Source organism: Oculina patagonica, chromosome 5 (genome assembly GCF_052425735.1).
Source record: "Oculina patagonica isolate OP01 chromosome 5, crgOcupat, whole genome shotgun sequence".
NCBI lineage: Eukaryota > Metazoa > Cnidaria > Anthozoa > Scleractinia > Oculinidae > Oculina > Oculina patagonica.
In genome coordinates this window covers 15,706,390-15,731,213 of record NC_135762.1, presented here as the reverse complement: position 1 = coordinate 15,731,213, position 24,824 = coordinate 15,706,390, and the positions used below count along the sequence as shown (strand labels likewise).

General features: G+C 38.3%; 4 protein-coding genes and 1 long non-coding RNA gene across 5 annotated transcripts in view; all 5 read right to left on the bottom strand.

Annotated features, from left to right (window-relative positions):
* Nucleotides 1-2,023: 2,023 nt before the first annotated feature.
* On the bottom strand, nt 2,024-3,143 carry LOC144653813 (RYamide receptor-like). Its single transcript, XM_078513910.1, has one exon. The coding sequence runs from the start codon at nt 3,141-3,143 to the stop codon at nt 2,106-2,108; it is 1,038 nt and encodes a 345-aa protein (XP_078370036.1). The 3' UTR covers nt 2,024-2,105.
* Nucleotides 3,144-5,122: 1,979 nt separating this feature from the next.
* LOC144654073 (RYamide receptor-like) lies at nt 5,123-8,377 on the bottom strand. The gene is made up of 2 exons (XM_078514182.1): nt 7,339-8,377; nt 5,123-5,334 (listed from the first exon to the last, which is right to left on the bottom strand). The coding sequence occupies exons 1-2, from the start codon at nt 8,375-8,377 to the stop codon at nt 5,285-5,287; spliced, it is 1,089 nt and encodes a 362-aa protein (XP_078370308.1). The 3' UTR covers nt 5,123-5,284.
* A 4,334-nt stretch (nt 8,378-12,711) lies between these two features.
* LOC144652943 (RYamide receptor-like) lies at nt 12,712-14,874 on the bottom strand. The gene has a single exon (XM_078512834.1). It carries the CDS (start codon nt 14,717-14,719, stop codon nt 13,628-13,630), a length of 1,092 nt encoding a protein of 363 aa, XP_078368960.1. The 5' UTR covers nt 14,720-14,874; the 3' UTR covers nt 12,712-13,627.
* A 3,177-nt stretch (nt 14,875-18,051) lies between these two features.
* LOC144652962 (uncharacterized) overlaps nt 18,052-24,824 on the bottom strand; it is a 124,928-nt gene continuing 118,155 nt past the window's right edge. The window contains exon 3 of the long non-coding RNA XR_013570638.1: nt 18,052-18,061. This is a non-coding gene — a long non-coding RNA (uncharacterized LOC144652962). The remainder of the gene's footprint in view (nt 18,062-24,824) is intronic.
* On the bottom strand, nt 19,571-21,649 carry LOC144652947 (QRFP-like peptide receptor). Its single transcript, XM_078512842.1, has one exon. It carries the CDS (start codon nt 21,114-21,116, stop codon nt 19,986-19,988), a length of 1,131 nt encoding a protein of 376 aa, XP_078368968.1. The 5' UTR covers nt 21,117-21,649; the 3' UTR covers nt 19,571-19,985.

Sequence of the window (24,824 nt, the reverse complement as noted above, 5' to 3'; positions counted from 1 at the left end):
AACCACCATGAAACAACAATAACATCAAATACAAATGAAGAGGGCCGCCTCAGAAATAATGGTAATTTGTTTTCAAAAGTGGAAAGGTACGTTGAAAAATTTAATCCTTGCACTCCTGAATTGTTCCCCAAACGTTTTTTTCACCGTTAAACTGAATGTTTGGTGCTATGATCCTGAATTTTGCACACTGCAGCGACAATTTGTTAAAGATTCCATGGAAAAATGTACAATATTTCACTTTGGTTCATGTGCATAAGCCAAAATTTGGAGGTTTTTTTGCTGAACCGTTACGTTATTTTTTCTTGCTCCTTTTCCTTCCTTTTTTTCGGCTTTTTTATTCTCGTTACTTTCTTCTTGTTATGTTCTTTTTTCTGACCGTTAAGGTTTTGACCTAATGAACGGAAAACCCTGGAAAGGGAACCTTCATCAATTGCAGGTGTATTGGCCTGTTTAAGCACTGATTTTGCACCAAAAACGGACCGTGTTTCTCTTTGATTATCTCTGTCAGAATGCATCCGATATCCAAAATAAACAGTCCTGTAGAAAGGTGAACACATTGGATTAAATGTAAAGTTTAACGCTGGAAAAAAAAAAATGTAAAGTTTAACTCTGTAGAAAGGTGATCCTAGCTCTATCAGCTGCTTATCACAAAAATCCACTGTCATGCACATTGACGACGTCACAAAATCTTTGATTGTTTTTATATAGTATATTCACAACTTTGCCTCATTACAAACAATTTTTTAAGTTTCCAGGGCGTAATAAAGTTAATTTTGTTTGCACACAAAGCAAAATTGTCAGACTTGTTTGTAGCCCAGCTTATAGCGATATACTACTAACGTTATCTTTATCACATTGTGTCTTTATTGTTTCAATTGTGACCCGAGGTTATTATCAAGGCCGCACATACATTGTATGCAACTTGATCTTTTTCGTCTTTCTTCTACTCCTATTTTCTTTATTAACTTGAACTATATAGTGATACCCACCACTTGCAATTGTCTGCAGTCTATTTAAAACCTAAAATCTATTTTATATTACATTTTAAAATTTGGTTGAGCATGACAGCTGTTAGTTAGATGCAAACATGTGAGACAACAGCCATCACGGTAAAAAGCTTACGGGAAAAAAATCTGACAATATTATAAGAAGAAAAATTCAACAAATATTAACAAAAGAAATGGCCAAAACGGTCACTTTAACGGTCGGCAAGAGATGAAAGATGAATATCTTACGGCACATCATAATTAAAATGACACAACAAATTTTCCTTAAGGCAGCAAAAATAAACTCCTACCAGCAATATAACATAAACTCGTAGCAAAAACGTTCAATTCACGTAGGCAAAAGAACATCAACTCGCGGCAAAAGAACTTTAACTCGCTCAAAAGAAGATCAACTCACGGTAAAAAAAAAATCATCTTACCGTTTTTTTGAATAAACCCAAGGCAAAACAAAATCAACAATGGCAAAAGAAAATAAAATAAAAGGAACTCACGAGAAAAGAAAAAATGCACTTCAATGGACAAAGCCTGCAAATGTACATGTACTTCAAAAACGGTTAAATGGAAGCGAAAAGTAGCAAAGAATACGAAAACCGGCCGATACAATTTCGTTCAGAAAGTAAAAGCATATTTTTGGCTTAGCAATTCATTAAAGTTTGCTTCCTTACATTTGGGTCCTGTACTTTACTTCTTCTTTATTGTTGTTATAATTATATTCAGCGGGGGTAGTCGATTCTCAGCCTAGCCTCGTTTCAGCACTCATTTTGTAGTTTTGCTGATGACAGCTGCGGAGCCGTAAATAAGTTTACCTGAGGTAAACTGCTTCAGGTAAACTGAAAGACTGCGTTATAAAGTTAAAATCTTGTCAATTTTTTTCCGAGGTGAGTTTTGCATGCAACCCGCGCAGCTGTCAATACTTTTTTAATTTCACCGTTTTGCACTATTAATTTACTTTTCTGCACTAGCTTGGGATGAATTGACGTGCAGAAACTGTCGCTTGTATATTAATATCTTGGATAATGGCGCGGAAACTCCACTATAATATCAGGCTGAACGGCATCTAGGACAACCAGCGCATCACATTTAACCGAGCCCTAACATTTAAACATCCCACGATCGTCTACGCAAAGGGAAAAAGAACGAACAATTACACTTGCACGAGGAACAAGCGAACAAACTCTTGAGGCCTTCGCGATAATTGCCACTGAAAATGAAACAGATACACGGGTTTATGGCGCAATTTGCGTACGCCATGTATAAGGCAAAGAACCTAAAGTGCCATAAACCACAGTTTAGCGGTTGGTTTTTGTCCCACACAAAGAACTGCAAAAACGCTAAGACATTGAAAGGTGCCCAGCATAATGCAAATCCCATGACAATGGCCAGAACCATCTTAAGGACGCTCCTGTCTCTCTTCAGTCTTTTCTCCTGTTCCTTAGCGCTCACTGATTCCCCACCTGGCAACTTTTGAGACCTGAGCTTTACAATGATGATAGAGTAAAGAATTGTCATAAGCGCGAAAGGGATAAGGGCAAAGACTAAAAACATTGCCAAGTAGTAATTTTCCAACGACGAAGACTTTCCAAAAGCTTCGTTCCATTGCAGCTGACAGGCAAGGTGTCCTTGGGACACCACAAGTTTGCGGGCGAAGAAGTACGGGGAGTGAATAGCCATAGCAACGATCCACATCGCGAGAATGTAAAATGGACAAAGCTTGGCGCTGACAACTGGGGGACGGAAAGGGAAAACCACAGCGCCAAATCGATCCACTGCTATCAAGACCAAGCTCTGGATGGATACAGCCGTGGAGACGTCTTGCATAAAGTAAGCCAGTTTACACAACGCCAAGCCGAAGGTGCCATCTATGTGCCAGTAGCCGATGTACAACTCGGTGAGAAGACGAGGGAAGACAAAAATTGTGAGGATCAGGTCAGACATGGCCATGTTTACGAGGAGGTAGTTGATAGTTCTTCTCATGGATTTTTTCTTGACGACAATCGTTCCAATAAGAAGGTTCCCCGTAAGCGACACAACAATAATTATACAGTACGCAAAGGTCTTACCGATTTTGTCTGCAGTGGGATGGACAGAGCAACCTGTCGAAGGCTGCGTACCGTTAGCTGTGGTCAGGTTTGTCATCCTGAATGCCAAGCTGTTGGTCTCCTAATCCCCGGCGAATGAAATGAAATTCGAACGCGTTAAAAAGACGGATATAATGTGTGGACTTCCTGTAGTATATCTTCACCTGCCCTCTTATGAAGATTAAGTGGTTTGATAACTTTGACAGAAATAAGGTTTATTACTTCGGAAGTGAAAAATAATCGTTCAATTTGCATCGGTCGTCAAGTGAGTCTAGTGAAAGATGTCCAACTCAAACATTTCGATTATTCTTACTTTATAATGTAAAGGCTAATTGCCTATGAGCTAAAAGCGGAAATTTGGGGATGAAGGATGTATTTAACATTATGTTCGGTTGATTGGAAGCCGATGTTGAAAAGAGTTATAACAGCTTCTGGGGGAGGACATGGAAGGTTGTTAAATTTTTAATTTAAACAAAATTAATAAGAACAAATTGCAGGAAGTTTTTCGATCGTCAATATTGTATTACCGATTTGAAGTGATGCAATTCAAACTTCATTCAACATTTTTGACGTAAATGCTTTTTAAAGTTTTTAAAATGAAAACATACAGCCCTACTAATTACAATACAAGCAACGAAGACAAAAATAAATTAAGTACACAAAGGAAGGGTTCTCGGGCATTTTAATAAGGCCGTTCAAAATTGTTTTAATTTTTCGACAGAATAAAAACGACGTGATAACGAAAGTAGCGACACAGAGCAGGAGTTTCCCAGGCATCTTCATAAACAAGTTTAAACCGTTTCATTGAGTGTCAATCCCCGATGGATGAAAATTTACCAAGTAATGAAAAATTCCCGAACAATAAAAGGTTATCGACAGATTAAAAATTCTTAACGGGTAATCATTGTTCGGGTGGTTGCCAGCTTCAAAGTACCCGGAAAAGTAGCAAAGTTACCTGCCGAAAACGGCTTGGAAAGTAAAAATTCACCTGGTTTTTAACACTTATTGCAAATCAGGCATGTTAATGTTTCATTTTCAATGCCAGGAACGGGTCAAGACACAAGTTTTGCCGCAAAAATTAATATTTTGGCGTGAAAGGCATGACTTCATGCCTTAATTGGTTCCATTTGTTGTCGTACTTAAAAAATGGAACTGCGCGATCAAACATTATGGCATGTTTCAATAGAGACCTTTCCAGTATACATTAATTGGGCATTTTACAGAAATGTTCATGCAGTTTGGTCTCTAATGAACGTAAGTTCATTTGTAGGTAAGGTTTACAAGAAAAAATAATTTGATGGAGCATGGTACGTGAATCTTCATGCTGTACACGCGTTTTCGGCGCATGAAGTACTCTTCCACGCGACCGTAATTCTTGATAAGATTTCATGCCGGGCATGAAATTGGATTTTACATGCCGGGCATGAACTTTGGTTAACATGCCGGGCATGGACTTTGGATTTTACATGCCGGGCATGAAATTGGATTTTACATGCCGGGCATGAAATTGGATTTTACATGCCGGGCATGAACTTTGGTTAACATGCCGGGCATGGACTTTGGATTTTACATGCCGGGCATGAAATTGGATTTTACATGCCGGGCATGAAATTAGATTTTACATGCCGGGCATGAACTTTGGTTAACATGCCGGGCATGGACTTTGGATTTTACATGCCGGGCATGAAATTGGATTTTACATGCCAGGCATGAAATTGGATTTTACATGCCGGGCATGAGGAGATTAACCATTATGCCGGCGTTACAAAGACAAGCGAACAACTTTAAAACATCGTATCAGCATTTTTGCTAGCTGGAATGATATCTGGTTTTACTTAACGTAAAACGTCACCCTACATATAATCTTTTTTACTTAATTACAACTTAGTTTGAAATAGTTAATATGACAAAAGTATTTTACATTACGTTAAAAGTAGAGTATGGCAGCAGAGAATTAACAGTAGCATCTTAACTCAACAGGCCGCCAACGCTTTGGTTTTGCATATATACATCTACATCTACATCTATATCTACATCTACATCTACATCTACACTTTATTAAGCCGGTAAAAAATCTTAAGATATCACACCAACCGTAAAAATCAAAATCAAAACTAATACAATAGGATATTAAAAATGTTAAAATCTAAATAAAACTAATACAATAAATGAGGAAAATATAGTTTTTGTTCCCAATGTTTACTGGAAGAGAACTAATGTTATAGTTCTTAGCTCTTCCCAAGACATAGCTCCCGATTACAGCTGGTCTGTTGAATACCGTACGATAAATATGTTCTTGATAGCCGGACCAGTCCGGTAAGTAAGGATCTTGGTATCGCGATGCCAGGACCCGTCAACTAAACCAGCAAACTGTTCGCCGGGCCAGCCAGCCAGCAAGACAGACACTTTCTCGCGATTGAATTTCGCTTCAATGCCAAATAATGCACCAAGAAATCGATATTTACTTTCTTCTTAGCACATAAAGATAAAGCAGACAACGAACGGTGCGAATTAAGCTACATAAACCTGCAACGTGACCAAACTGCCGAAACAACCTCTTGGCCCCCAAATCATTTGCGTTCAGTTTAATCGTCGTGTCCACCCAGGGTAGTTCAATTCGTTTAATTCAACTCGTATAATTTCGGACTAAAGGCCAGACAAACCCACCCAGCCGAGCTCATTCAATCAGACCTTATTCTGAGCCTTCCACGATTGTCCATGCATAACGCAGAACTGATCAATTGCACTTCCGTGAGCAACAACCGAACATCTTGTGGCCTTCGCGATAATTGGCACTGAAAATAAAACAGATACAAGGGTTTATGACACAATTTGCTAACGTGAATCAAATATTACCAAAGGTCAGCTGTGGGTTACAAAGAACTGCAAAAACGCTAGGACATTGAAAGGTGCCCAGCATATTGCAAATCCCAAAACAATGGACAGAACAAAACTTTTTCCTTAAAAAATGCTTAAAAGCACGCCCCAGTCTCTCTTCAGCCTTTTTCATAGGCGTAGGGGCACTGGACCTGGGAGGGTAAAGACCTGTTTGCCCCCCCCCCCCCCCAAAAAAAAAATGCATTGAAAGCTGAATAAAGATAATATAAAATGGACAACAAAACGTGCATTGAAATAGTCGTGTATAAACGGGAAAAGAAAATAACTCACGGAATTACTGCACTTTCATGCAAAAAGCCTGCACATGTACACGTACAACAAAAACGGCTGAATGAAGGCGAAAAGCAGCACAAAATTTTTGAGAAGATCCGAAAAGTGGCCGATACAATTTCGTTCAGAAAGTGAAAACGTATTTTCGGCTTAGCAATTTATTAAAGTTTGTTACCCTACATTTGGGTCCTGTACTTTACTTCAGCGGACGTGATCGATTCACAGCCTAGCTTCGTTTTAGCACTCATTTTGTAGTCTTGATGATAACAGCCGTAGAGCTGAAAACAAGTAAACCCGAGGTAAACTGCTTCAGTTAACTTGCACAAGAAATATAACTTTTTATTGTTTTGGTTTTTGCCGTAAACGTTTTTTCGTTTGTTACAATTTCACGAAATATAGAAAACTTTAAAGGAGATTGTGCGAGGAATATTTCGGAAGCAAATTTTTTGTCGCTCGCTTTCCTCCCGTTTTGCTGCCTGATTTCACTGGAAGTTTTGCAGATTAAATTTGCCCACTTAATACCACCTTTTGTGCTTTATGTTATTGAGCGAGCGCAATGAACAGCTCCAAGACTAATCACTAAGCTTTCACCTCTTGTAAAAATAGAACGCTTACACCTTTCGTCTTCAAAACTAAAAAGTAAACGGTTCTTAGGTAGTCTGGTTGGTATTTCTTAGAGAAGTGAAGTATTTAAACATTTATTTTTCGGCGAGGATTTTGCAATCGGCTGTCGGCCTCAGCTTCCTCAGTACTAATTGCTTTTGCGTTTATTTTTCGTCTCTCGCACTTCTTGATAGTTGGTTATTTTTGTCGTGCCTGTGTACTTTGCGCTGTTGTCAAGTTCACCATTTTGTTTTTCCAAGATGGATTTTGCATGAAACTGCCGCAACTTTCAATCATTTTTAATTTCACTCTACTTTTCTGCACTAGTTTTGGATGAATTGACGTGTTTTTAGCCAATCAGAATGCAGAAATTGTTGCTTGTATACTATTATCTTGGATAATGGCGTAGAGGAAGCTCCAGTAAAATACAGGCTTAACGGCATCTAGAAAAACAAGCGCGTCACATTCACTCCAGCCCTAACTCTGTACATTCCACGATCGTCCACGTATAGGGCAAAGAAACGAACAATTGCACTTGCACGTGGAACAACCAAACAAACTCCTGAGGCCTTGGCGATAATTGCCACTGAAAATGAAACAGATACATGGGTTTATGGCGCAATTTGCGAAAGCCATGTATAAGGCAAAGAACCTAAAGTGCCATAAAGCACAGGTTAGCGATTGGTTTTTGTCCCATACGAAGAATTGCAAAAACGCTAAGACATTGAAAGGTGCCCAGCAAAATGCAAAACCCACAACAATGGCCAGAACCATCTTAAGCACGTTCCTGTCTCTCTTCAGTCTTTTCTCCTGTTCCTTAGCGCTCACTGATTCGCCACCTGGCATTTTTTGAGACCTGAGCTTCACAATGATGATGGAGTAAAGTATTGTCATTAGCGTGAAAGGGATAAGGGTCAAAACAAAAAAGAGCACCAAGTAGTAATTTTCCAACGACGATGACTCTCCAAAGGCTTCTTTCCACTTCAGCTGGCATGTAAGGTGTCCTCGGGACTCGTCAAGTTTTCGGGCGAAGAAGTCCGTGGAGTGAATAGCCATAGCAACGATCCATGTCGAAAGAATGAAGAATGGACAAAGCCTGGCGCTGACAACTGGTGGACGGCAAGGGAAAACCACAGCGCCAAATCGATCCACTGCTATCAAGACCAAGCTCTGGATGGATACAGCAACGGAGATATTTTCCATAAAGGAGGCCACTTTACACAACGCCAAGCCAAAGGTGCCATCTATGAGCCAGTAGCCGATGAGCAACTTTGTAAGAATACGCGGGAAGGCAAAAATTGAGATGAAGAGGTCAGAGATGGCCATGTTTACGATTAGGTAGTTAATAGTTCTTCTCATGGATTTTATCTTGAAGACAATCGTTCCAATGAGAAAGTTTCCCGTGAGCGACACAACAATGATTACACAGAACGCAAAGGTTTTAACGATTTTGTCTGCAGTGGGATAGACTGAGCAGCCTGCAGAAGGCTGCGTACCGTTAGTTGTGGTCAGGTTTGTCATCCTGATTGCCAAGCTGTTGATCTCCCAAACTCCTAACTGAAATGAAATTTGAACACGTTACCAGATGGGTAATGCGTTTACTTACTGCAACATATCTACACCTGCCCTCTTGTGAAGATTGAGTGGTTTGACAAATTTGACAGAAATATGGTTTATGTTAAGTGAACTAAAATAATCGTTCAATTTGCATCGGTCCTCAAGTGTGTCTGCTGCAACATGTCCACCTCAAACTTTTCTATTCCTATCTTATTTTATAATGTAAAGGCTAACTGCCTTTGAGGAAAAAGCGGACATTTGGGGATTAAGGATGTGTTTTAAAATGTTTCTTTGATAGGAAGCCAAACGGATGTTAAAAAGGGTGATAACAGCTTTTGGGGAGGACATGGAACATTTTTCAAATTTTAAATTAAAAAAAATAAAAAGAACAAATTGCGTGACGTTTTTTGATCGTCAGTATCGGACTACTAGTTCGAAGTGATGCAATTCGAGCTTTATTTAAACATTTTGACCTAAATCCTATTTCAAAGTTTTTTTTTAATTAAGGCATGCAGCCCTACTAATTATAATGCAAGCAACCCAACTATTCTAGTTATAGGATTGTCGACCAATTTATAAACGACGCAAATAACGTAAGTACACAAAGAAAGGTTTTACAGGCATTTTAATAAGGCCGTACAAAATTGTTTAATTTTTCGACAGATTAAAAACGACCTGATAACAAAAGGTAGCGACACACAGCAGGAGTTTCTCAGGCATCTCTATAAACAAGTTTTAAAACTGTTTCATTTCGTGTAAATTCCCGACGGATGGAAATTTACCAACTAATGAAAAATTCTCGAACGATAAGAAGTTCTCGACAGGTTAATGATGACTCCAAAGTGTCATCTTGACAGTCCACCATTTTTCGGGTGGTTGCCCGCTATAAAATAACAATAGTTAATTGTCGAAAGACGGATTTGCATTTTTGCTAGCTGAAATGATATCTGGTTTTACCTAACATAAAACGCCACCCTTTATATAATTATTTTTATCTTTTTTTTTAAAAGTTAATTACAACTTAGTTTTAAAGAATTACTTAGAAAAATGTATTTTACCATACGTTAAAAGTAGAGTATGGCAGCAGTGAATTAACAGTAGTCTCTTGACAACACACGCCGCCAACGCTTGAGTTTTGCATAGATACATCTTCATCTATATAAACATCTACATCTTCACTTTATTAAGTCGGTAAAAAATCTTAAGATATCACACCAACTGTAAAAATCAAAACTAATACAATGGGATATTAAAAATGTTAAAATCTAAATAAAACTTATACAATAAATAAAGAAAATATAGTTTTGGTTCCCAATGTTTACTGGAAGAGAACTAATGTAACAGTTCTTAGCTCTTCCCAAGACATAGGTCCCGATTTCAGCTGGTCTTTTGAATACGGTAAATATGTTCTTGATAGCCGGACCAGTCCGGTAAGCGCAGAACTGATCAATTGCACTTCCGTGGGCAACAATCGAACATCTTGAGGCCTTCGCGATAATTGGCACTGAAAATGAAACAGATACACGGGTTTATGGCACAATTTGCTAATGTAAAGTAAAGATTACCAAAGTTCAGCTGTGGTTTTATTTCCAATACAAAGATCTGCAAAAACGCTAAGGCATTGAAAGGTGCCCAGCATATTGCAAATTCCAAAACAATGGCCAGAACCAACTTCTTAGATGCTTAAAAGCACGCCCCAGTCTCTCTTCAGTCTTTTGTTCTCACAGATTCTTCACCTGGCATTTTTTGACCTGTGCTTGACAATGATGATGGAGTAAATTATTGTCATCAGCACGTGATGAATAACAGCCAAAATAAGAACAGCGGAAAGTAGTAATTCATAGTACATGTAATTGACGATGGTTCAGGTAAGGCATCCTCAGAACTCGTCAAGTTTGCAGGCGAATAGGGACAGTACGCTGGAAGACAAAAATTGAGATGATAAGGTCGGACACGGCCATGTTTTTGATTTGGCAGTTGCTATAATTCTTCTCTAATCGTTCCAATAAGAAAGTTCTCTGTGAGCGATACAACAATGATTACAGGTTTTAGAGATTTTGTCTGTAGTAAGGTGGGCAGAGCAACCCAAAAGCTGCGCACCGTTAGCTATGTGATAAGGTTTGTCATCTTGATTGCCAAGCTGGTGAGCTGTTGCTTAGAAAAATGTTTTTCTTTAAAGGTGATCAAATTGAAACCGATAATCGCTCAACGGTTTCAATTTGAACTTTGCGACTGATGAAGGGGTTATCCCGAAAGGTTTCGCAAAACGAGACATTTCAGCACTTTTTAAGAAAAACGCTTTTATAGTACTCGAACAAAGTGCTACACAGCAACTTATAATTTTTAAGCTGTTACTTATGGTCATTGTCTTTTAAAGTCCAGGTTGAAATAATTTCTTATCTCTCCCAGTTTTCAATTCCTGTCAAAAAATATAAAAACATTTTCTTAAATTTAGAACACGCTTCCTATATGATACCAAGAACCAAAGAAACCGGTTTAATCTCAGACCATAGTTAGTAAAGGAAAATGGTTATCAAGCCCGGCAAAATTCTGTGTTCTTTGTTTTTGTTGGCTTTTCTGATCTTCAACGTCACAAAAGACAAGTGGTCTTGGGATGCGTCCGAGCAACTAACCAATCAAAACGTGACGGTCACGGAATTGAACCAAAGTTTGTGAGACATCTTAGGATCTTATAGTTTCCTCCTTTCAAGTTTGCTGAGCTTCATATTTAACCCTTTCCCTCTATTGACTATGGACGGACATAACATAGCGCAAACACTCGATTGAGTTTGGGAAAAACGAAAAAGTCCAGGGCCGGGTTGTTCAAAGCATGATTAAACTAATCCAGGATTAGCGTGAATTTTGATTTCACTTTTTCAACTTTTCGGTGAGGTTTTCTGTTTACATTTTCTGTCTTCCAGTTTTGACATCGTCTAATCTCAAACTCCACAAAACATAGGCAATGAAAACACTTTTACTGTACAAGAGAAATTGGTCCCTCGGTCAGCTTTCAATCGTGGTTTACTGTTAACCGGCTTTCGAACAACCCAGCCGTGGTGTAAAACGTTGCTTGCTGGGTGCGGCTTGCGTCCACCCCCACTGGATCTCAGGCAATGCAAACACAAGCAGGCGTCTTCAGTTTCTAAGTCAAAGAATTTAATTAAGAAGTGTAACTTCTGTAAACATTCTTATTGAATTTATGCGGTGTAATATGAGTAAAATTGTTCAGTAATGCGTTCCCTAGCCACTCAGAAAACAAAACAAAAAAACAAAAACAAAAATAAACACAGGTAATCAAAGCAAGGGCAAAACGCATCAGTAATAAAAGTACTTTATTCGAAATTTGAAAATTTAAATGTTTTTCCCCCTTAACTATAATTATTATTTAGTCACTAACTAAAAGTATTTAATAGTTATCCAATCAGTTGTATAAGGATATATTTCTATATCTATATATTTCACAGCACTTATTTCAACAAAGGCCATCGTTTTATGAGCACAAAGTTGACAAAAGGGTTAAAAAATGTCATCTGCTGAAAATCTTTATTACCTTTATTGCAAATATTTGTTTCCGTTTCCAGGGGGTAATGTATTTCTTTTTTAATTTTGTTAGCGAAGAAAGCAGATTTGTCACAATGTTTGGCATTTATTAATTTAATTTTTATGTTATCTTTCGTTACATTGTGTCTTTATCGTTCAAATTGTCATCTGAATTCATGATATGACCATAAAACTGTTCTATTCTTTTTTTGTAGGCACTCAGTCGTGTTCTATTGAAAATCCGCAAATCTGATTGGTTCTCCCACTGTTTTCTATTCGCTGAAAGAGGAAACGATCGTACGCGCGTTGCTCATTAAAAGGAATATCATTCTTAATTTTTGGCTAAAAAATACATAGAAGTGTAGGTTGAGTGGACCGCAATCTTTTAGATTGCCTACTAAAACAATTATATTACTCGCCTTCCTGACTCTCAAAAACTCAGGCTCGAAGTTTAATTGTTAAATAACTGCTCAACATTTCTCGAATCAGCTTTCACTAAAGCTTAATATACATTCTGGAAAAAGAAGGACAAAGATTTCAATTTTTTTTGTTTCAGTTTGCTTAAGCCATTTGAACAGGAAAGTGATTCAGGTTTTTTGCTAGTTTCTAAAGGAAAACTTTTTCATAAATTGAGAAAATTAAATTTTTTATTGGCAACGAGTTTTCGTTCCTATTGTATTAAAACCTAATAGAGATGTTTAAAAGGAAAATTTCTTTTTTAATTATTTTTAGGTAAGGGCCTGAACCGATAACATTCCAAAAATTGCCTAATATAATTGGACAAAGTTTCCACTGTACATGATGGCCCTTCACTCGAATCCTAGAGCTAAATTGAATTGGGCTCGCAACTCTGTCTGTACACACATTTCTTTTTTATCTTTTGAATGAAATTGTTTTCGGGAATAAAAAGTTAACTTCTCCCAAGTTCGAAGGAAGGATAACCCTGTTCACTGAAAAAACACTAACCAGTGGATAGCGTAGGTTGTTTTGTTGACATTTATTGGCTGGATAGTTATTTTTCCGTTGGATGGCCTTATACACCCATGAACAACAAGAGCCTGATAGAAAAGTGAAGCTTGTTATAAGGCCAAAAATAACTATGAAGAGGAAAAATTCCCTTGGCTATTTTTGTACGAAATAGCGCACTAAGGGATTCGGGGCAAAGACACTTTGTACAAGACCACAAACACACTTCGTATGCAACTAAAACTAATTTATTCTTTTTTGTAATCCTATTTTGGTATATACATGTACAATAGCATAAGCGTCCAAAATTTAGTCTTGAATTTGAGGCTTTCTACGTTTGGTAAGACGTGTGTAGTGATGTATATAAATTTCCTCAAACCAAAAGCGAAACAAAAATGGTCTGCAGTCTACTAAATGTTTCAAACGTATTTTACATTACTTTTTTAAATTTAAATGGTATATGGCAGCTGTCAATTACACGCAAACACCTTAACAATTAAATCCATCAGGATAGGAAGCCAACGAAAATGTTCCAGCAATGCTGATGTCATTTGAAACCCTTTTCAACAAATATTTACAGAAGATGTTGCCAAAAAGGCAACATCAAGGTTAAAATACGCTTTTGTTTTGCGAATACAAAAGTGCAAAAGATTTACACGATATGGTGGCCAATGTTTTAAGCAAATTTCCAATGTTTTTACTTATGTCTCATGCTAGCGAAGCCAATGTAACATCTCTAAGCTCATCTGAAGACATACTCTGAACATTCCATGATTGTCCACGCATAGGGCAAAAGCACGCACAATTGCACTTGCGCGAGCAACAACCAAATAAACTCTTGAGGCCTTCGCGATAATTGCCACTGAAAATGAAACAGATACACGGGTTTATGGCGCAATTTGCGTACGCCATGTATAAAGCAAAGAACCTAAAGTGCCATAAACCACAGGTTAGCGGTTGGTTTTTGTCCCATACGAAGAATTGCAAAAACGCTAAGACATTGAAAGGTGCCCAGCATAATGCAAATCCCATAACAATGGCCAGAACCATCTTAAGCACGCTCCTGTCTCTCTTCAGTCTTTTCTCCTGTTCCTTAGCGCTCACTGATTCCCCACCTGGCATCTTTTGAGACCTCAGCTTCACAATGATGATAGAGTAAAGTATTGTCATAAGAGCGAAAGGAATAAGGGCCAAAACAAAAAACAATGCCAAGTAGTAATTTTCCAACGACGAAGACTCTCCAAAAGCTTCGTTCCACTGCAGCCGACAGGCAAGGCGACCTCCTCGGGACAACCCAAGTTTGCGGGCGAAGAAGTACGGGGAGTGAATAGCCATAGCAACGATCCACGTCGCAAGAATGTAGAATGGACAAAGCTTGGCGCTGACAACTGGGGGACGGAAAGGGAAAACCACAGCGCCAAATCGATCAACTGCTATCAAGACCAAGCTCTGGATGGATACAGCCGTGGAGACGTCTTGCATAAAGTAAGCCAGTTTACACAACGCCAAGCCAAAGGTGCCATCTACGAGCCAGTGGCCAATGTACAAATCGGTAAGAATTCGTGGGAAGACAAAAATTGGGAGGATGAGGTCGGACATGGCCATGTTTACGATGAGGTAGTTGATAGTTCTTCTCATGGATTTTATCTTGAAGACAATCGTTCCAATAAGAAGGTTCCCCGTGAGCGAGACAACAATAATTACACAGTAGGCAAGGGTTTTACCGATCTTTTCTGCAGTGGGATAGACTGAGCAGCCTGCCGAAGGCTGCGTACCGTTAGGTGTGGTCAGGTTTGTCATCCTGATTTGCAAGCTGTTTTACTCCTATTTCTGTAAAAGTATTCTCGTTTGCTTTTCAACAACGCTGATCGATCTCAGTTGTAAAGGCTAATCGTGTGGCAGGCTGTTAGCACGCGGGCAACTTTAAAAGAAAGCTTCTGTTTGGGTGTCAAAGTGCTCACAAAGCAATGTCAATATTAGTTTCCGCCCATGTCAAAGAGTTTGAGATTACAATTAAATCGGATGTAAACTTGTATCTGATAGACGCCTGTAACCTGATCACGTATAAATAAGTTTCGCTGAAGAGAACACTTACAATCCGAGAACGTTTCTTTCATAGAACATTCCACCAGATTCTTGTCTTCTTACTTCAACTGGCCCCTTTTCTTATTTATTGTTGGTTTTGAAACAATTTACATAATGTCGTTTTCTATCTTAGGGGCAGTGCAACCACATGCACATTTTAAATTGTGTTTGCGTAAGTGTAGCAATCTCTTTAATTGATTTGACAAGAACGTAATCAATTTTGTTCAGTGAGTTTACAAAAGATCTGAAATTACTTTCGCTTACGCAAAACTCAAAATTGAAACAGCAGTTTACAATAACCAAAGAAAAGAGGCCGACTTTCTGTTGACATTACACAACTTTTGGTCTTGAGGTTTCTGATGGATATTTGTTATAAATAAATACTTGAAAATTTGCTGCCGTGAGTTTTTACTCTTCTACATGCCATAAAACCCGTAAAAAAAATGAAGCGTCTCTTTTATCTCACTTATGGTTAGGCGCCTTGATACACTGCAAATTCGCGGCTTTTCGTACCAAATAGCATTATTTCAACAAGGCCTTTTACATCAACAGTCAAGACAATTTAGGAACGACGTGCATATTCAATTTGTAGACCATATTTAGTGATCTTTGAAATGAAAGCTATTGGGCAGAACTTTTTCGTATGACTGTCTGTTAGCGCCTGTGGATAAAACCCATTGTGGAACAATTTAGATGAAAGCTATTAGGAGGAACGGCATACTTTCATGTGGAAACAAGTATTTTGCACACAGAAAATTGTATTTTGTTTTCATTTCTGATCTCGGGAACTTTCGAGAAATAGAGTTAAAATCTCCAGAGACAACAACATTTGTTTCTGATACATCAGCAATATTCCTGTTTGTTGTGCATTGTTTTTCCATAAGAAAACGTAATTAGAAAATACACCACACTTCTACAGAGACAAACAGCTCGAAACCGTGGTTATTTATAACTTCTTCATGTTTCATTGGCTAATTGACAGCTGCAGGTGGGACAAAAGCTGTTGAATAGATAAGGCTTCACACTTACCCCATGCAAGGGAGGAAAAAAATACGCTGGAATGCCTACCTTCTAAGAAGCTTTGCACCCAACCTGCATGTAACCTCACCCCATAAATACGATGATTGGATTGGGTGCGTCGTTTGACTGCTGATTGAACATCTCGCTTTTCTTGAATGGCTATTATTTCCATTACCGAAAATGGGTGGGTGTGGAACTCTGTTCTGTCAAATGGGATAGGCAAATCAAACCTCCTTGGCAAAGGAAACCTGTGACAGAAGAGGTCGAAAGATAGCAGACGGTAACGATGGGAAACATTTCTTCTCTCTTTCTAACATTACCACGCGGTTATATGCCCTTTATCTCGCTCTCCACGCGCTTAAATATCTTTGAAGCAATATTACCAGCGACGCCCCTGATCTTGAGGGAGAGCAACAAGGACTCAGTGTGGAGCCGCCTCTACAGAGATCTCCTGAGTAAATGGGAAGAACTTGGGATGGTGAAGATAGGGGTATTTTCAGGAATGAAAGGGATTGGTCTCCTTAACCCCGGGAGTGATTTTTTTTAACTGTGACAAAGCTTTAAAGTGTGCAGCTACATGTTGGACTAAACGGTGTAGGTGTCAGAGGTCATAGTCATAGTCATAGCAATTGCTCTTAGACAATTCAGTCCAGAGGGGGAAAGGAGCAACGAGTTTAACCTTGTGTGAGGGAACCTAAGCTTACAAGCCCCGTGGTTTTTTATTAGGTTCCCTCGCCATTTTGTTTCTAATCTTATATTATATTGTAGTCCTGTATATTAATTATTATCTTGTATATTGATTTAGTATTATCTATTTTTTCATAATTATATTTTTTGTCCCTTGTGTGGCAAAAAAAATCCAAATAATTAAGAAAAAAAAGTTTAAAAAACACCAACCCGTGAAACAAGGCCAGATGAAGGCCGTGCCTTACTTTCTCTGTGTGGGTTCTTAAACGTCCCTGCTGCCATATAACACTGAAGATACAGGAGACGGGGCATACGGTTTATCGTCCGTATCCGAGAAGACTAGAACACCTAACTATTTGCAGATGCCATTGCAAAGGCAGCACATCCTCCTCAGTTATCTTAAGACCCTGAGTGTTGCTCCGGCCTGGGAGTCGAACCCGAGACCTCCTGCATAATAGTAGGCGCTCTACCAACTGAGCTAACTGGTCGGTTCGACTTGCCACAATGAATTACGGGGTTCTCAAAACCAAAGGTTGTTGGGGGAAGTGTTCAGCCGAATACATTTATTTTCAACCAGTTTCAAAAGTCACGTCGCATTGTAAGAAAAATATGAAATTTAAGTAAAGAATGCATAGCTCAAAATTCCAAAAGCTCCTTCATTAAACAGTTTTAAGAGATACCATTGAAACTATTGGGTACGATGAAAAGATAAAAGATAAGACAACTGTGGTGAGGGTAAAGATCACATGTGATTCTACCCTTGTTTGCGGTCAAAATGAATACAATACAATACAATACAATACAATACAATACAATACAATACAATACAATACAATACAATACAATACAATACAATACAATACAATACAATACAATACAATACAATACAATACAATACAATACAATGTTTAATGTGGTCATTACACTTAGCTATGGTTTCGATGCGTCCCGCAGATATGGTTAGCAAAATCTGCGGGAACGCACCAGCTAGTTTACAGGTAAGCCACAATGAAAACAAAAAAAAATAAAATAAAATAAAGTGAATAAAATTCTTCAGAGCTTTAAAGCTTTAAATATGTGCGACGCATTTACTGATTAAAAATTTCTAGCTTAAAAATTTGTTAAAAAAAAGTGAGCTAAAAGTTATAAAATGTATACAATTATTTAATTAAAAATTAAAAATGACGACTAATATCTACAGCATTTAACGCCTTTCTAAAGGTTTTATAGCATATTGAAGTTCTGGCAGTGTCTGAGAGGCTATTCCATAATTTGGGGGCGAAATATCGCCAAGATTTGAGTCCGTGCTTGGTAGTTTGCACTTTAGGTAGATTGAGAATATTTTGTCCTCTTAAGTTGTAGGGAGAGTTTCTAGGTTGTATCAGCTCACGCAAGCAGGGAGGGCTAGAACCGTTTATTGTTTTGAAAATCGAGCTAGCAATTTTGTATACTCGTTGCTCGGCCAAGGTTGGCAGGCCAAGGGCTTGTAGAAGGTCCCTGTAAGGGGTGTTCTTGTCCTTGAAAACAAAGCGAATGGTCCTTTCGTTAACCTTCTCTAGCTTTGTTGCAGAGGTTTTGCTGCAGAAGTGCCATGTCTCTGCGCAGTAATTAAAATGCGGAGCAATAAAAGACGTATAGATTGTCTTTCTTATTTCGTACGGTTGCATTTTCTTCATACGCTTTAATACTGCAACTTGTTGAGACAATTTCCTACAGACTTTAGTGACATGCCTGTCAAACTTGAGTTTGTCGTCCACAGTTACACCAAGTAGATGAAAATCCTCGGCAATTGGAATAACTGCATTTTCACAGCGAAATAATGGTTTGTTCTGCGTTTTACCCATCACAATCGCTTGGTACTTGGAATGGTTTCTTTTCATACCATTGTCGGTATACCACTTTATTTACCACATATTACCACAAGCTTAAAAACTGTTGTTACCCCTTGTTTTTACTGTAAACATTGCTCTTAAATCAATGTCCCGTAATGGGCGAGGGAATAGGAACAGCGACAGTCTTGGTCATCGCCGAAAGGATCGAGCGAAAAGGATGGCCTCCAGTTTATTTTTGTCCGAGAATTCCGAATTCTTGTACTGAAAAACAGAGCCAAAAGGCTTCTCTGCCAAGCAAAAACTGTGTGCCATGGAAAAGAAGTCCGGTACACTGAATCCAAGCATATGAACGATGTGGAGGGCAAAAAGTGACTTTCTCAAGAGGAACCGTCGAAACTGTCGAATATTTTTATCTTGTTCTCACTTTAATCAAGTTGTAAATTGTCTTTTCTTCTGGTAGGTTTTACGAAAGGCAATACCCTTTAAAAACGATGTCGATTTTTTCAGATAGGTGAAAAACTAAACGGTTTGGCATTGTCTGGTGAATGTGCATTTTATTATATAAATTCTGAGTTAAAAACCCTATACCTTTATTAGACTTTAGCCTGTCTAAGAAACGGAAGAATCATTTTTTTCGGTTTAGTAAAAAGCTGTAACATCTGCTTGACTTAATGACATGTTTTTATTCCATCAGCTAACGCCGCAAAGGTAATCAAGGCTCAGTTTTTTTCTATAAAATTCCATTGCTTTTTTTCTCATTTTACCTTAGATTCTTCCCTGTTCAACACATAAAAATTGAAGTTAGTTGAAAAGAGCACGCAATAAGAAAAGTGAGATCCTTTCAGCTGGAGGGGAAAGTGTCATCTAGATATTTGCTTAAATTTGCTGCACACACGACATTTAATAACACTTGTGTAAACAACATGTCAGTCACATCTAAGTTATCCGGTGTAATATTATTATTTTTTCGGCCAAAGATAGGTTTCGACAGCTGTATTTTAGTCTTAAGAATACACGACGTTAAAATATTTAGAAAAGTTCAGAAACCAACAAAAGAGAAACATGTCTAAACTCGCCAAAAATACAATAACCAACGACAAAGTTTGCCATCGTCTGCAAAGTGCTTTTTTTAATTTGCCTTCATTACGATTTTCTTAATTTCGCAGTTTCATATTTCCTGTTTATTTATATTTGCCTTAATGTCATTTTCGGTAAAGTTTGAATTTATAAAAAGCGACCTGAATTTACATGTTCACTTTCTGCAACTGCGAATGAAAAACAAAAATACATTGATTAACAAATAAAGCTTTGACTTGTCTTTTGGGGTGAAAAATATCCACTTCTTGGGTTACTTGGTTTCAAGCCTTAAGTATTGTTTTAGAGAGCTTATTACCCAAAGTTACAGGTGGTCAATTTTTTTTTATCGACTTTTTACACACAAGTCAACATCTTTGAGACTGGTCACGACGAACTCCCCGCCTACTCCTGCGTTTAGTGTCCTGAAACTGCGCTGTATCATTTTCGACAGTGCCCCTCGTACGGTACGAATGTTGCTTGTTCCTAGAGGGCAACAAGCAAGGCCAAATAAGTTTGGTCAATCCTTTTCGATAATTTTCACAGAATACAAAGTAAATGACAGGGTTAACAGAGGAATTTAGATATGCCAAATACAACGCCCATTGTCCGAAGATCTCTACTGAACAAGGGATTTCGTGGAATCGGTTGTTTTTCATCCACACATAAGTTACCACGTATGTGTAGACTATGAATGGAAACCAACAGAAGCCGAATGCAATAACAACTGCAAGCAACATATGAAGGACATTTCGGTTACGCTTTTGCTGTCGTCTTCTAGCCATCGAAGATGCCTCACCGGGAACAGACGACCGCCTGATTCTAATAAGGATTGTTGTGTAAAAGGCGGTTACGACGATAAATGGAATCATTAAGTTTAGAACTGTATGCAAAAGAAATTCGATTTCCCTTGCTTTGTCTTGATCTGCGACCAACTGCTCCCAGCTTTTATGGCAAATTGAGCCTTCCTCCTCCATGGACAACTTAAAGGTAAATAAATTCGTTGCGTACGTAAGGAACGCCACCAGCCAAGTAAAAACTATCATCATACCACACCGTGTTCGTGGAATGGGATCTGCGACAACAGGACAAGAGATTGCGTAGTAACGTTCAATGGCAATCATAAGCAGGGTCAGTAATGACACCGCTACAGTGACGTCTTGAAAAAAGGGCACAGTCTTACATAAGGCAAGACCTGCTTTTCCGGTAATAAACCAAGCGTCCGGGTAGGTATATACCTGGGTCATGACTCTCGGTATAACGAACATAGTGCACAAGAAATCTGAAACGGCCATGTTGACAATCAGGAAGTTCACAGTTGTTCTCATTCGTCGTTCCCTGTACACCACAATGACCACCAGCGTGTTACCTAAGGTGGACGTTATAAAGATAAGAGCACAGGCAATTGCTTCGCAAATTTCTGCGGTTGTGCGGTTAACCAAGCCGCACGCGACATTAAAATCGGACTCATTGCCATTGATTTCAGTGGCATTGCTCATGTTATACAGGACTCAGTCCGTTTCGGCAGAACTTTTCTGCGCTGTAATCTGTTCACTCTGTTTCCAAGTTACTGGGAAGGAACAAAAAGTGTTTTGCTTGTGCTTATACATCTGCACAATAAATTAAAGGATAGATAACATAATATATTAGAAACGGACCAATCAGTAAGAAGATTACAATGTTCATCAAATAAACACGGTACTTAATGGTTAAGTATTGTCAATCAGCTCTTACGTTATTTGGGCCTTCATTGTAATTTTTTTTTTCATATTGTCCACAAGAAGCTCCTTCGTAATTAACAAAAAAAAAAATCTTGACGAATTGTAGTATTCATTGTGTTAACATAAGGTTTTCCACTCGTGGTAATAATTCTCATTGCGATTCTGTGTGAATCAATTTTAAGAGTTGTCACTCACTCACTCACTGCACAGCAAAATCACTTTCACCTATGTATATTTACATAAGCATCCCCGGCAATTGAGAAGTGAAGGAGGTAATTAAAAGTTTTTGCATATCTACGTGTCATTATGGATAAAATAGGACCGCGCACTCGTTGGTTATGGGCAAAAAAAGATCGTTTTTGATTAAGGTAAGAGCGAAACATAAAAACTGTTTAAAGTTAAAGCTCAAATAGACAAAAAGACCTGCCGTTCGACTTTATAAGCGGTGATGACAAATGAAAAATTTCATATGTCTTAAATTACTGATAAGGTTCGGCTACTTAATCGATAAATGATAACCCTTCTTCTTCTTCATCTTGGCAAGATTGTCTCCACATTGACGAAAACGTTTTTTCTGATATATGAAAATCTTAAAAGCGTTTATTAAAAAACCAAAGTACAGGAAGTCTGAATTTAAGTTTATTTAATTAGTCTCACATGTAATTAAACATAAGTTTTTAAGTGCACGTTGTACGAATTGCCTTAATAATTCGATTTATGGCATTTACCAAAACTGAAATCAAACACGTATGACCTAAGATCATGAAAGTACTTTTCACCAAAACTATGTAGGTGGTAGAGGGTTTTTTTCGTGAATCAATCTCTATTTTTTTGCTCATGTCCATACAGAAATGTAACAACGAGTGAATATGTTATCCAGGGCCGGGTTGTTCGAAAGACGATTAACGCTAACCCAGGGTTTAAAGATGATCAAGATCTTTATTTCTATTGATTAAAGGGGTTTTCCATAACTAATGTTTTGTTACGTTTGAGATTGTTCCACGCGCCAAAATTGTGGGATAGAAAATATTAACAGAAAACCTTAACGAAATGTTATAAATTGAAATCAAATTTCACGCTTATCCTGGATTAGCTTAATCGTGCTTTGAACAACCGGGCCCTGGTCAACCTGGAAACTCTGTAAACCAACTGGTTATGAGAAGATCTTCGACAACTATCAGGTCATTCACTGAACTTGGCTGCTAGGTTAAATCAGGTACAAGATGGGCCTTAAAATACTTAAATTTGAGCGAAGCGGTAACTGGAAAGGAAAGGCAAATTTTTATTTGTTAACGGATTGTTTCAATCCACCGTCTATAGGAAAAAATATAGGCGCAGCTAAACATTAAACAAGGAGACAATATTTAACGATCCCAACTGGACATGCATTTCTTCGTTTCTGGCCAATTTTACATTTTTCCTATGCTATTCTTTTATACAACACACACGTGCTCCAAAAAAATTGTACTTAAATTATCTTTTCTGTCCTATAGTTACCCGGCTGCAGAGTGTCAAATTTTGAATTGCAACGACTACCACATAACAGGATACAACTTGGGTAAAAAAAGGATAGTATATTATGAGCTTTGAGAAAGACAAAAAAGAGGATATTATTCAGTCAGTGACACAAACTAGTAGGAAAAAATCCCGACTTCTCCCAACAGAAGTCGAACCTATGACCTTCCGCACACCAGTCGGACGCTCTACCACTGAGCTTCAGGAGACTCGTGGTAGCTTAGGCCATATAACTAACTCATGATTTCTGAGCAGAGGTACAGGAGCGCCTGAATTAGCATTTCAAATAATGACAACTAAGATATCAGAATCTTAATAGCTCTTCGAGTATTACGACAAATGGATTACAGCACCCCTTCCTTTATCAACTTAATACACATCTAGAAGGAACCAGGTAAGCTGACGAGTCGCTATGACCCCCCTCTGTAACAGACCCAGTGGAATCTTTATCCTCACCGGGTTTTCGGGAAAAAGTCACTGGGTTGGCCAATTTCACACCGGGTCGGCTTATTTGGGTTGTTTTTTTTTAATTGGTTTATTCGACAAAACACACACTCGCACAGTCACTGGGGAAGCATGGAAATAGACAGGTAAAATCAAAATATTCGCTGGGTACCGGAGAGACTAAATTTCCACTGGGTAGGGCAAAATAATCCACTTGGTCGGGTTCCACTGGGTCTGTTACAGAGGGGTGTGCTATGGATTACATGAGAGGGTATTATGCTCCCCTGCAGTTCATACAAGTTTCAGAGTCTTTGAAGTTAATAAAGGCGTTTTTCAAGGTATTTTGTAGACAAAATTTCTCGTCTTTTGCGGAACCGGACCGGATAATGAAATATCCATAGAGCAAAAGGTTGGTAACCAAAAGAAATTGTGAGCAAACCTAAGTAGATGAACGTCAATCCTCAAAAGGAGTTATTCACAAGCAAGGTCCGCCGCAATCTAGTAGCGCGCGTCACTAACGTACGTAAAACAAAAGTGAAACTCGAGGAAAGTGAACCCGATATTAGAGGGGGAGAAGCCGTTGCGCAATTAATCCCTTTGAGCACGTGCATGCCCAAAGGGGGGCAGATGTTACCAAAACAAGAAACAAAGTGACTTATAATTTGTGAATTTGAGTATTACCTTTTTTTAATAACCCCTGGGTATCTGATCGGACGTTCGGCAATCGAACCTAATCGAACACCAATCGTTCGACTGGGTTCGGTAATTGCACATAATCGAACTCTTAACAAAATTGAATGTTCGATAATTTTCAGGCGTCAAGAGATGCATTTCGAATATAATCGAATCGGATTAAGTTCGATTGCATTCGATGCTGTTCAGTTGGTTCAATAATCGAAGTCACAACAAATTAGGTGTTCGATTACTAAACCCAATCGAACGATTAGTGCTCGGCGATTGAGTTTGATTGAATTTTGGTTCGATTTTCTTCGACTAGATACCCCGGGCTTGACAAGAAGCGAGATCCTAAATTTTCACCTTAATAACGGGCCAGTCATCCAATTGACGGATATTTTTTCACATATTTCTTGACACTTCTGTAAATGAGTAAACAAAAAGTATACAAAACGAAAACCAAAATTGTCTTAACAAATAAAAAGTGAAACAAGAAATAGTGTGGTTGGGACTGTCTTCTGCAAACATGTCATAGACTTGTCAAGTTTATTACTTTTTGGCAATTTATGAGAACCAACAGGTGCTTCTCATAGTAGAAAGCAAACACAAAAATAAAAATACGAAAATTGTCGTCCAAAAATATACTTCAGTTATTGGGGTAAAACAGTCTCCAAAGCAATAAAGAATGAGAATAACCTACTATTTTCCCTCTGTCTGCTCTTGAACAGCTGTCCCCTGAGAAGTGTGATAATGGTTAAGGTGGCGTTCGCATAGTTTTTAACTTGTTGCTTCATGTTTGGTTTATGAATCCTTCTTGGAGTCTTCAAATTCTGTCTATTTTGAAAAAAGGAA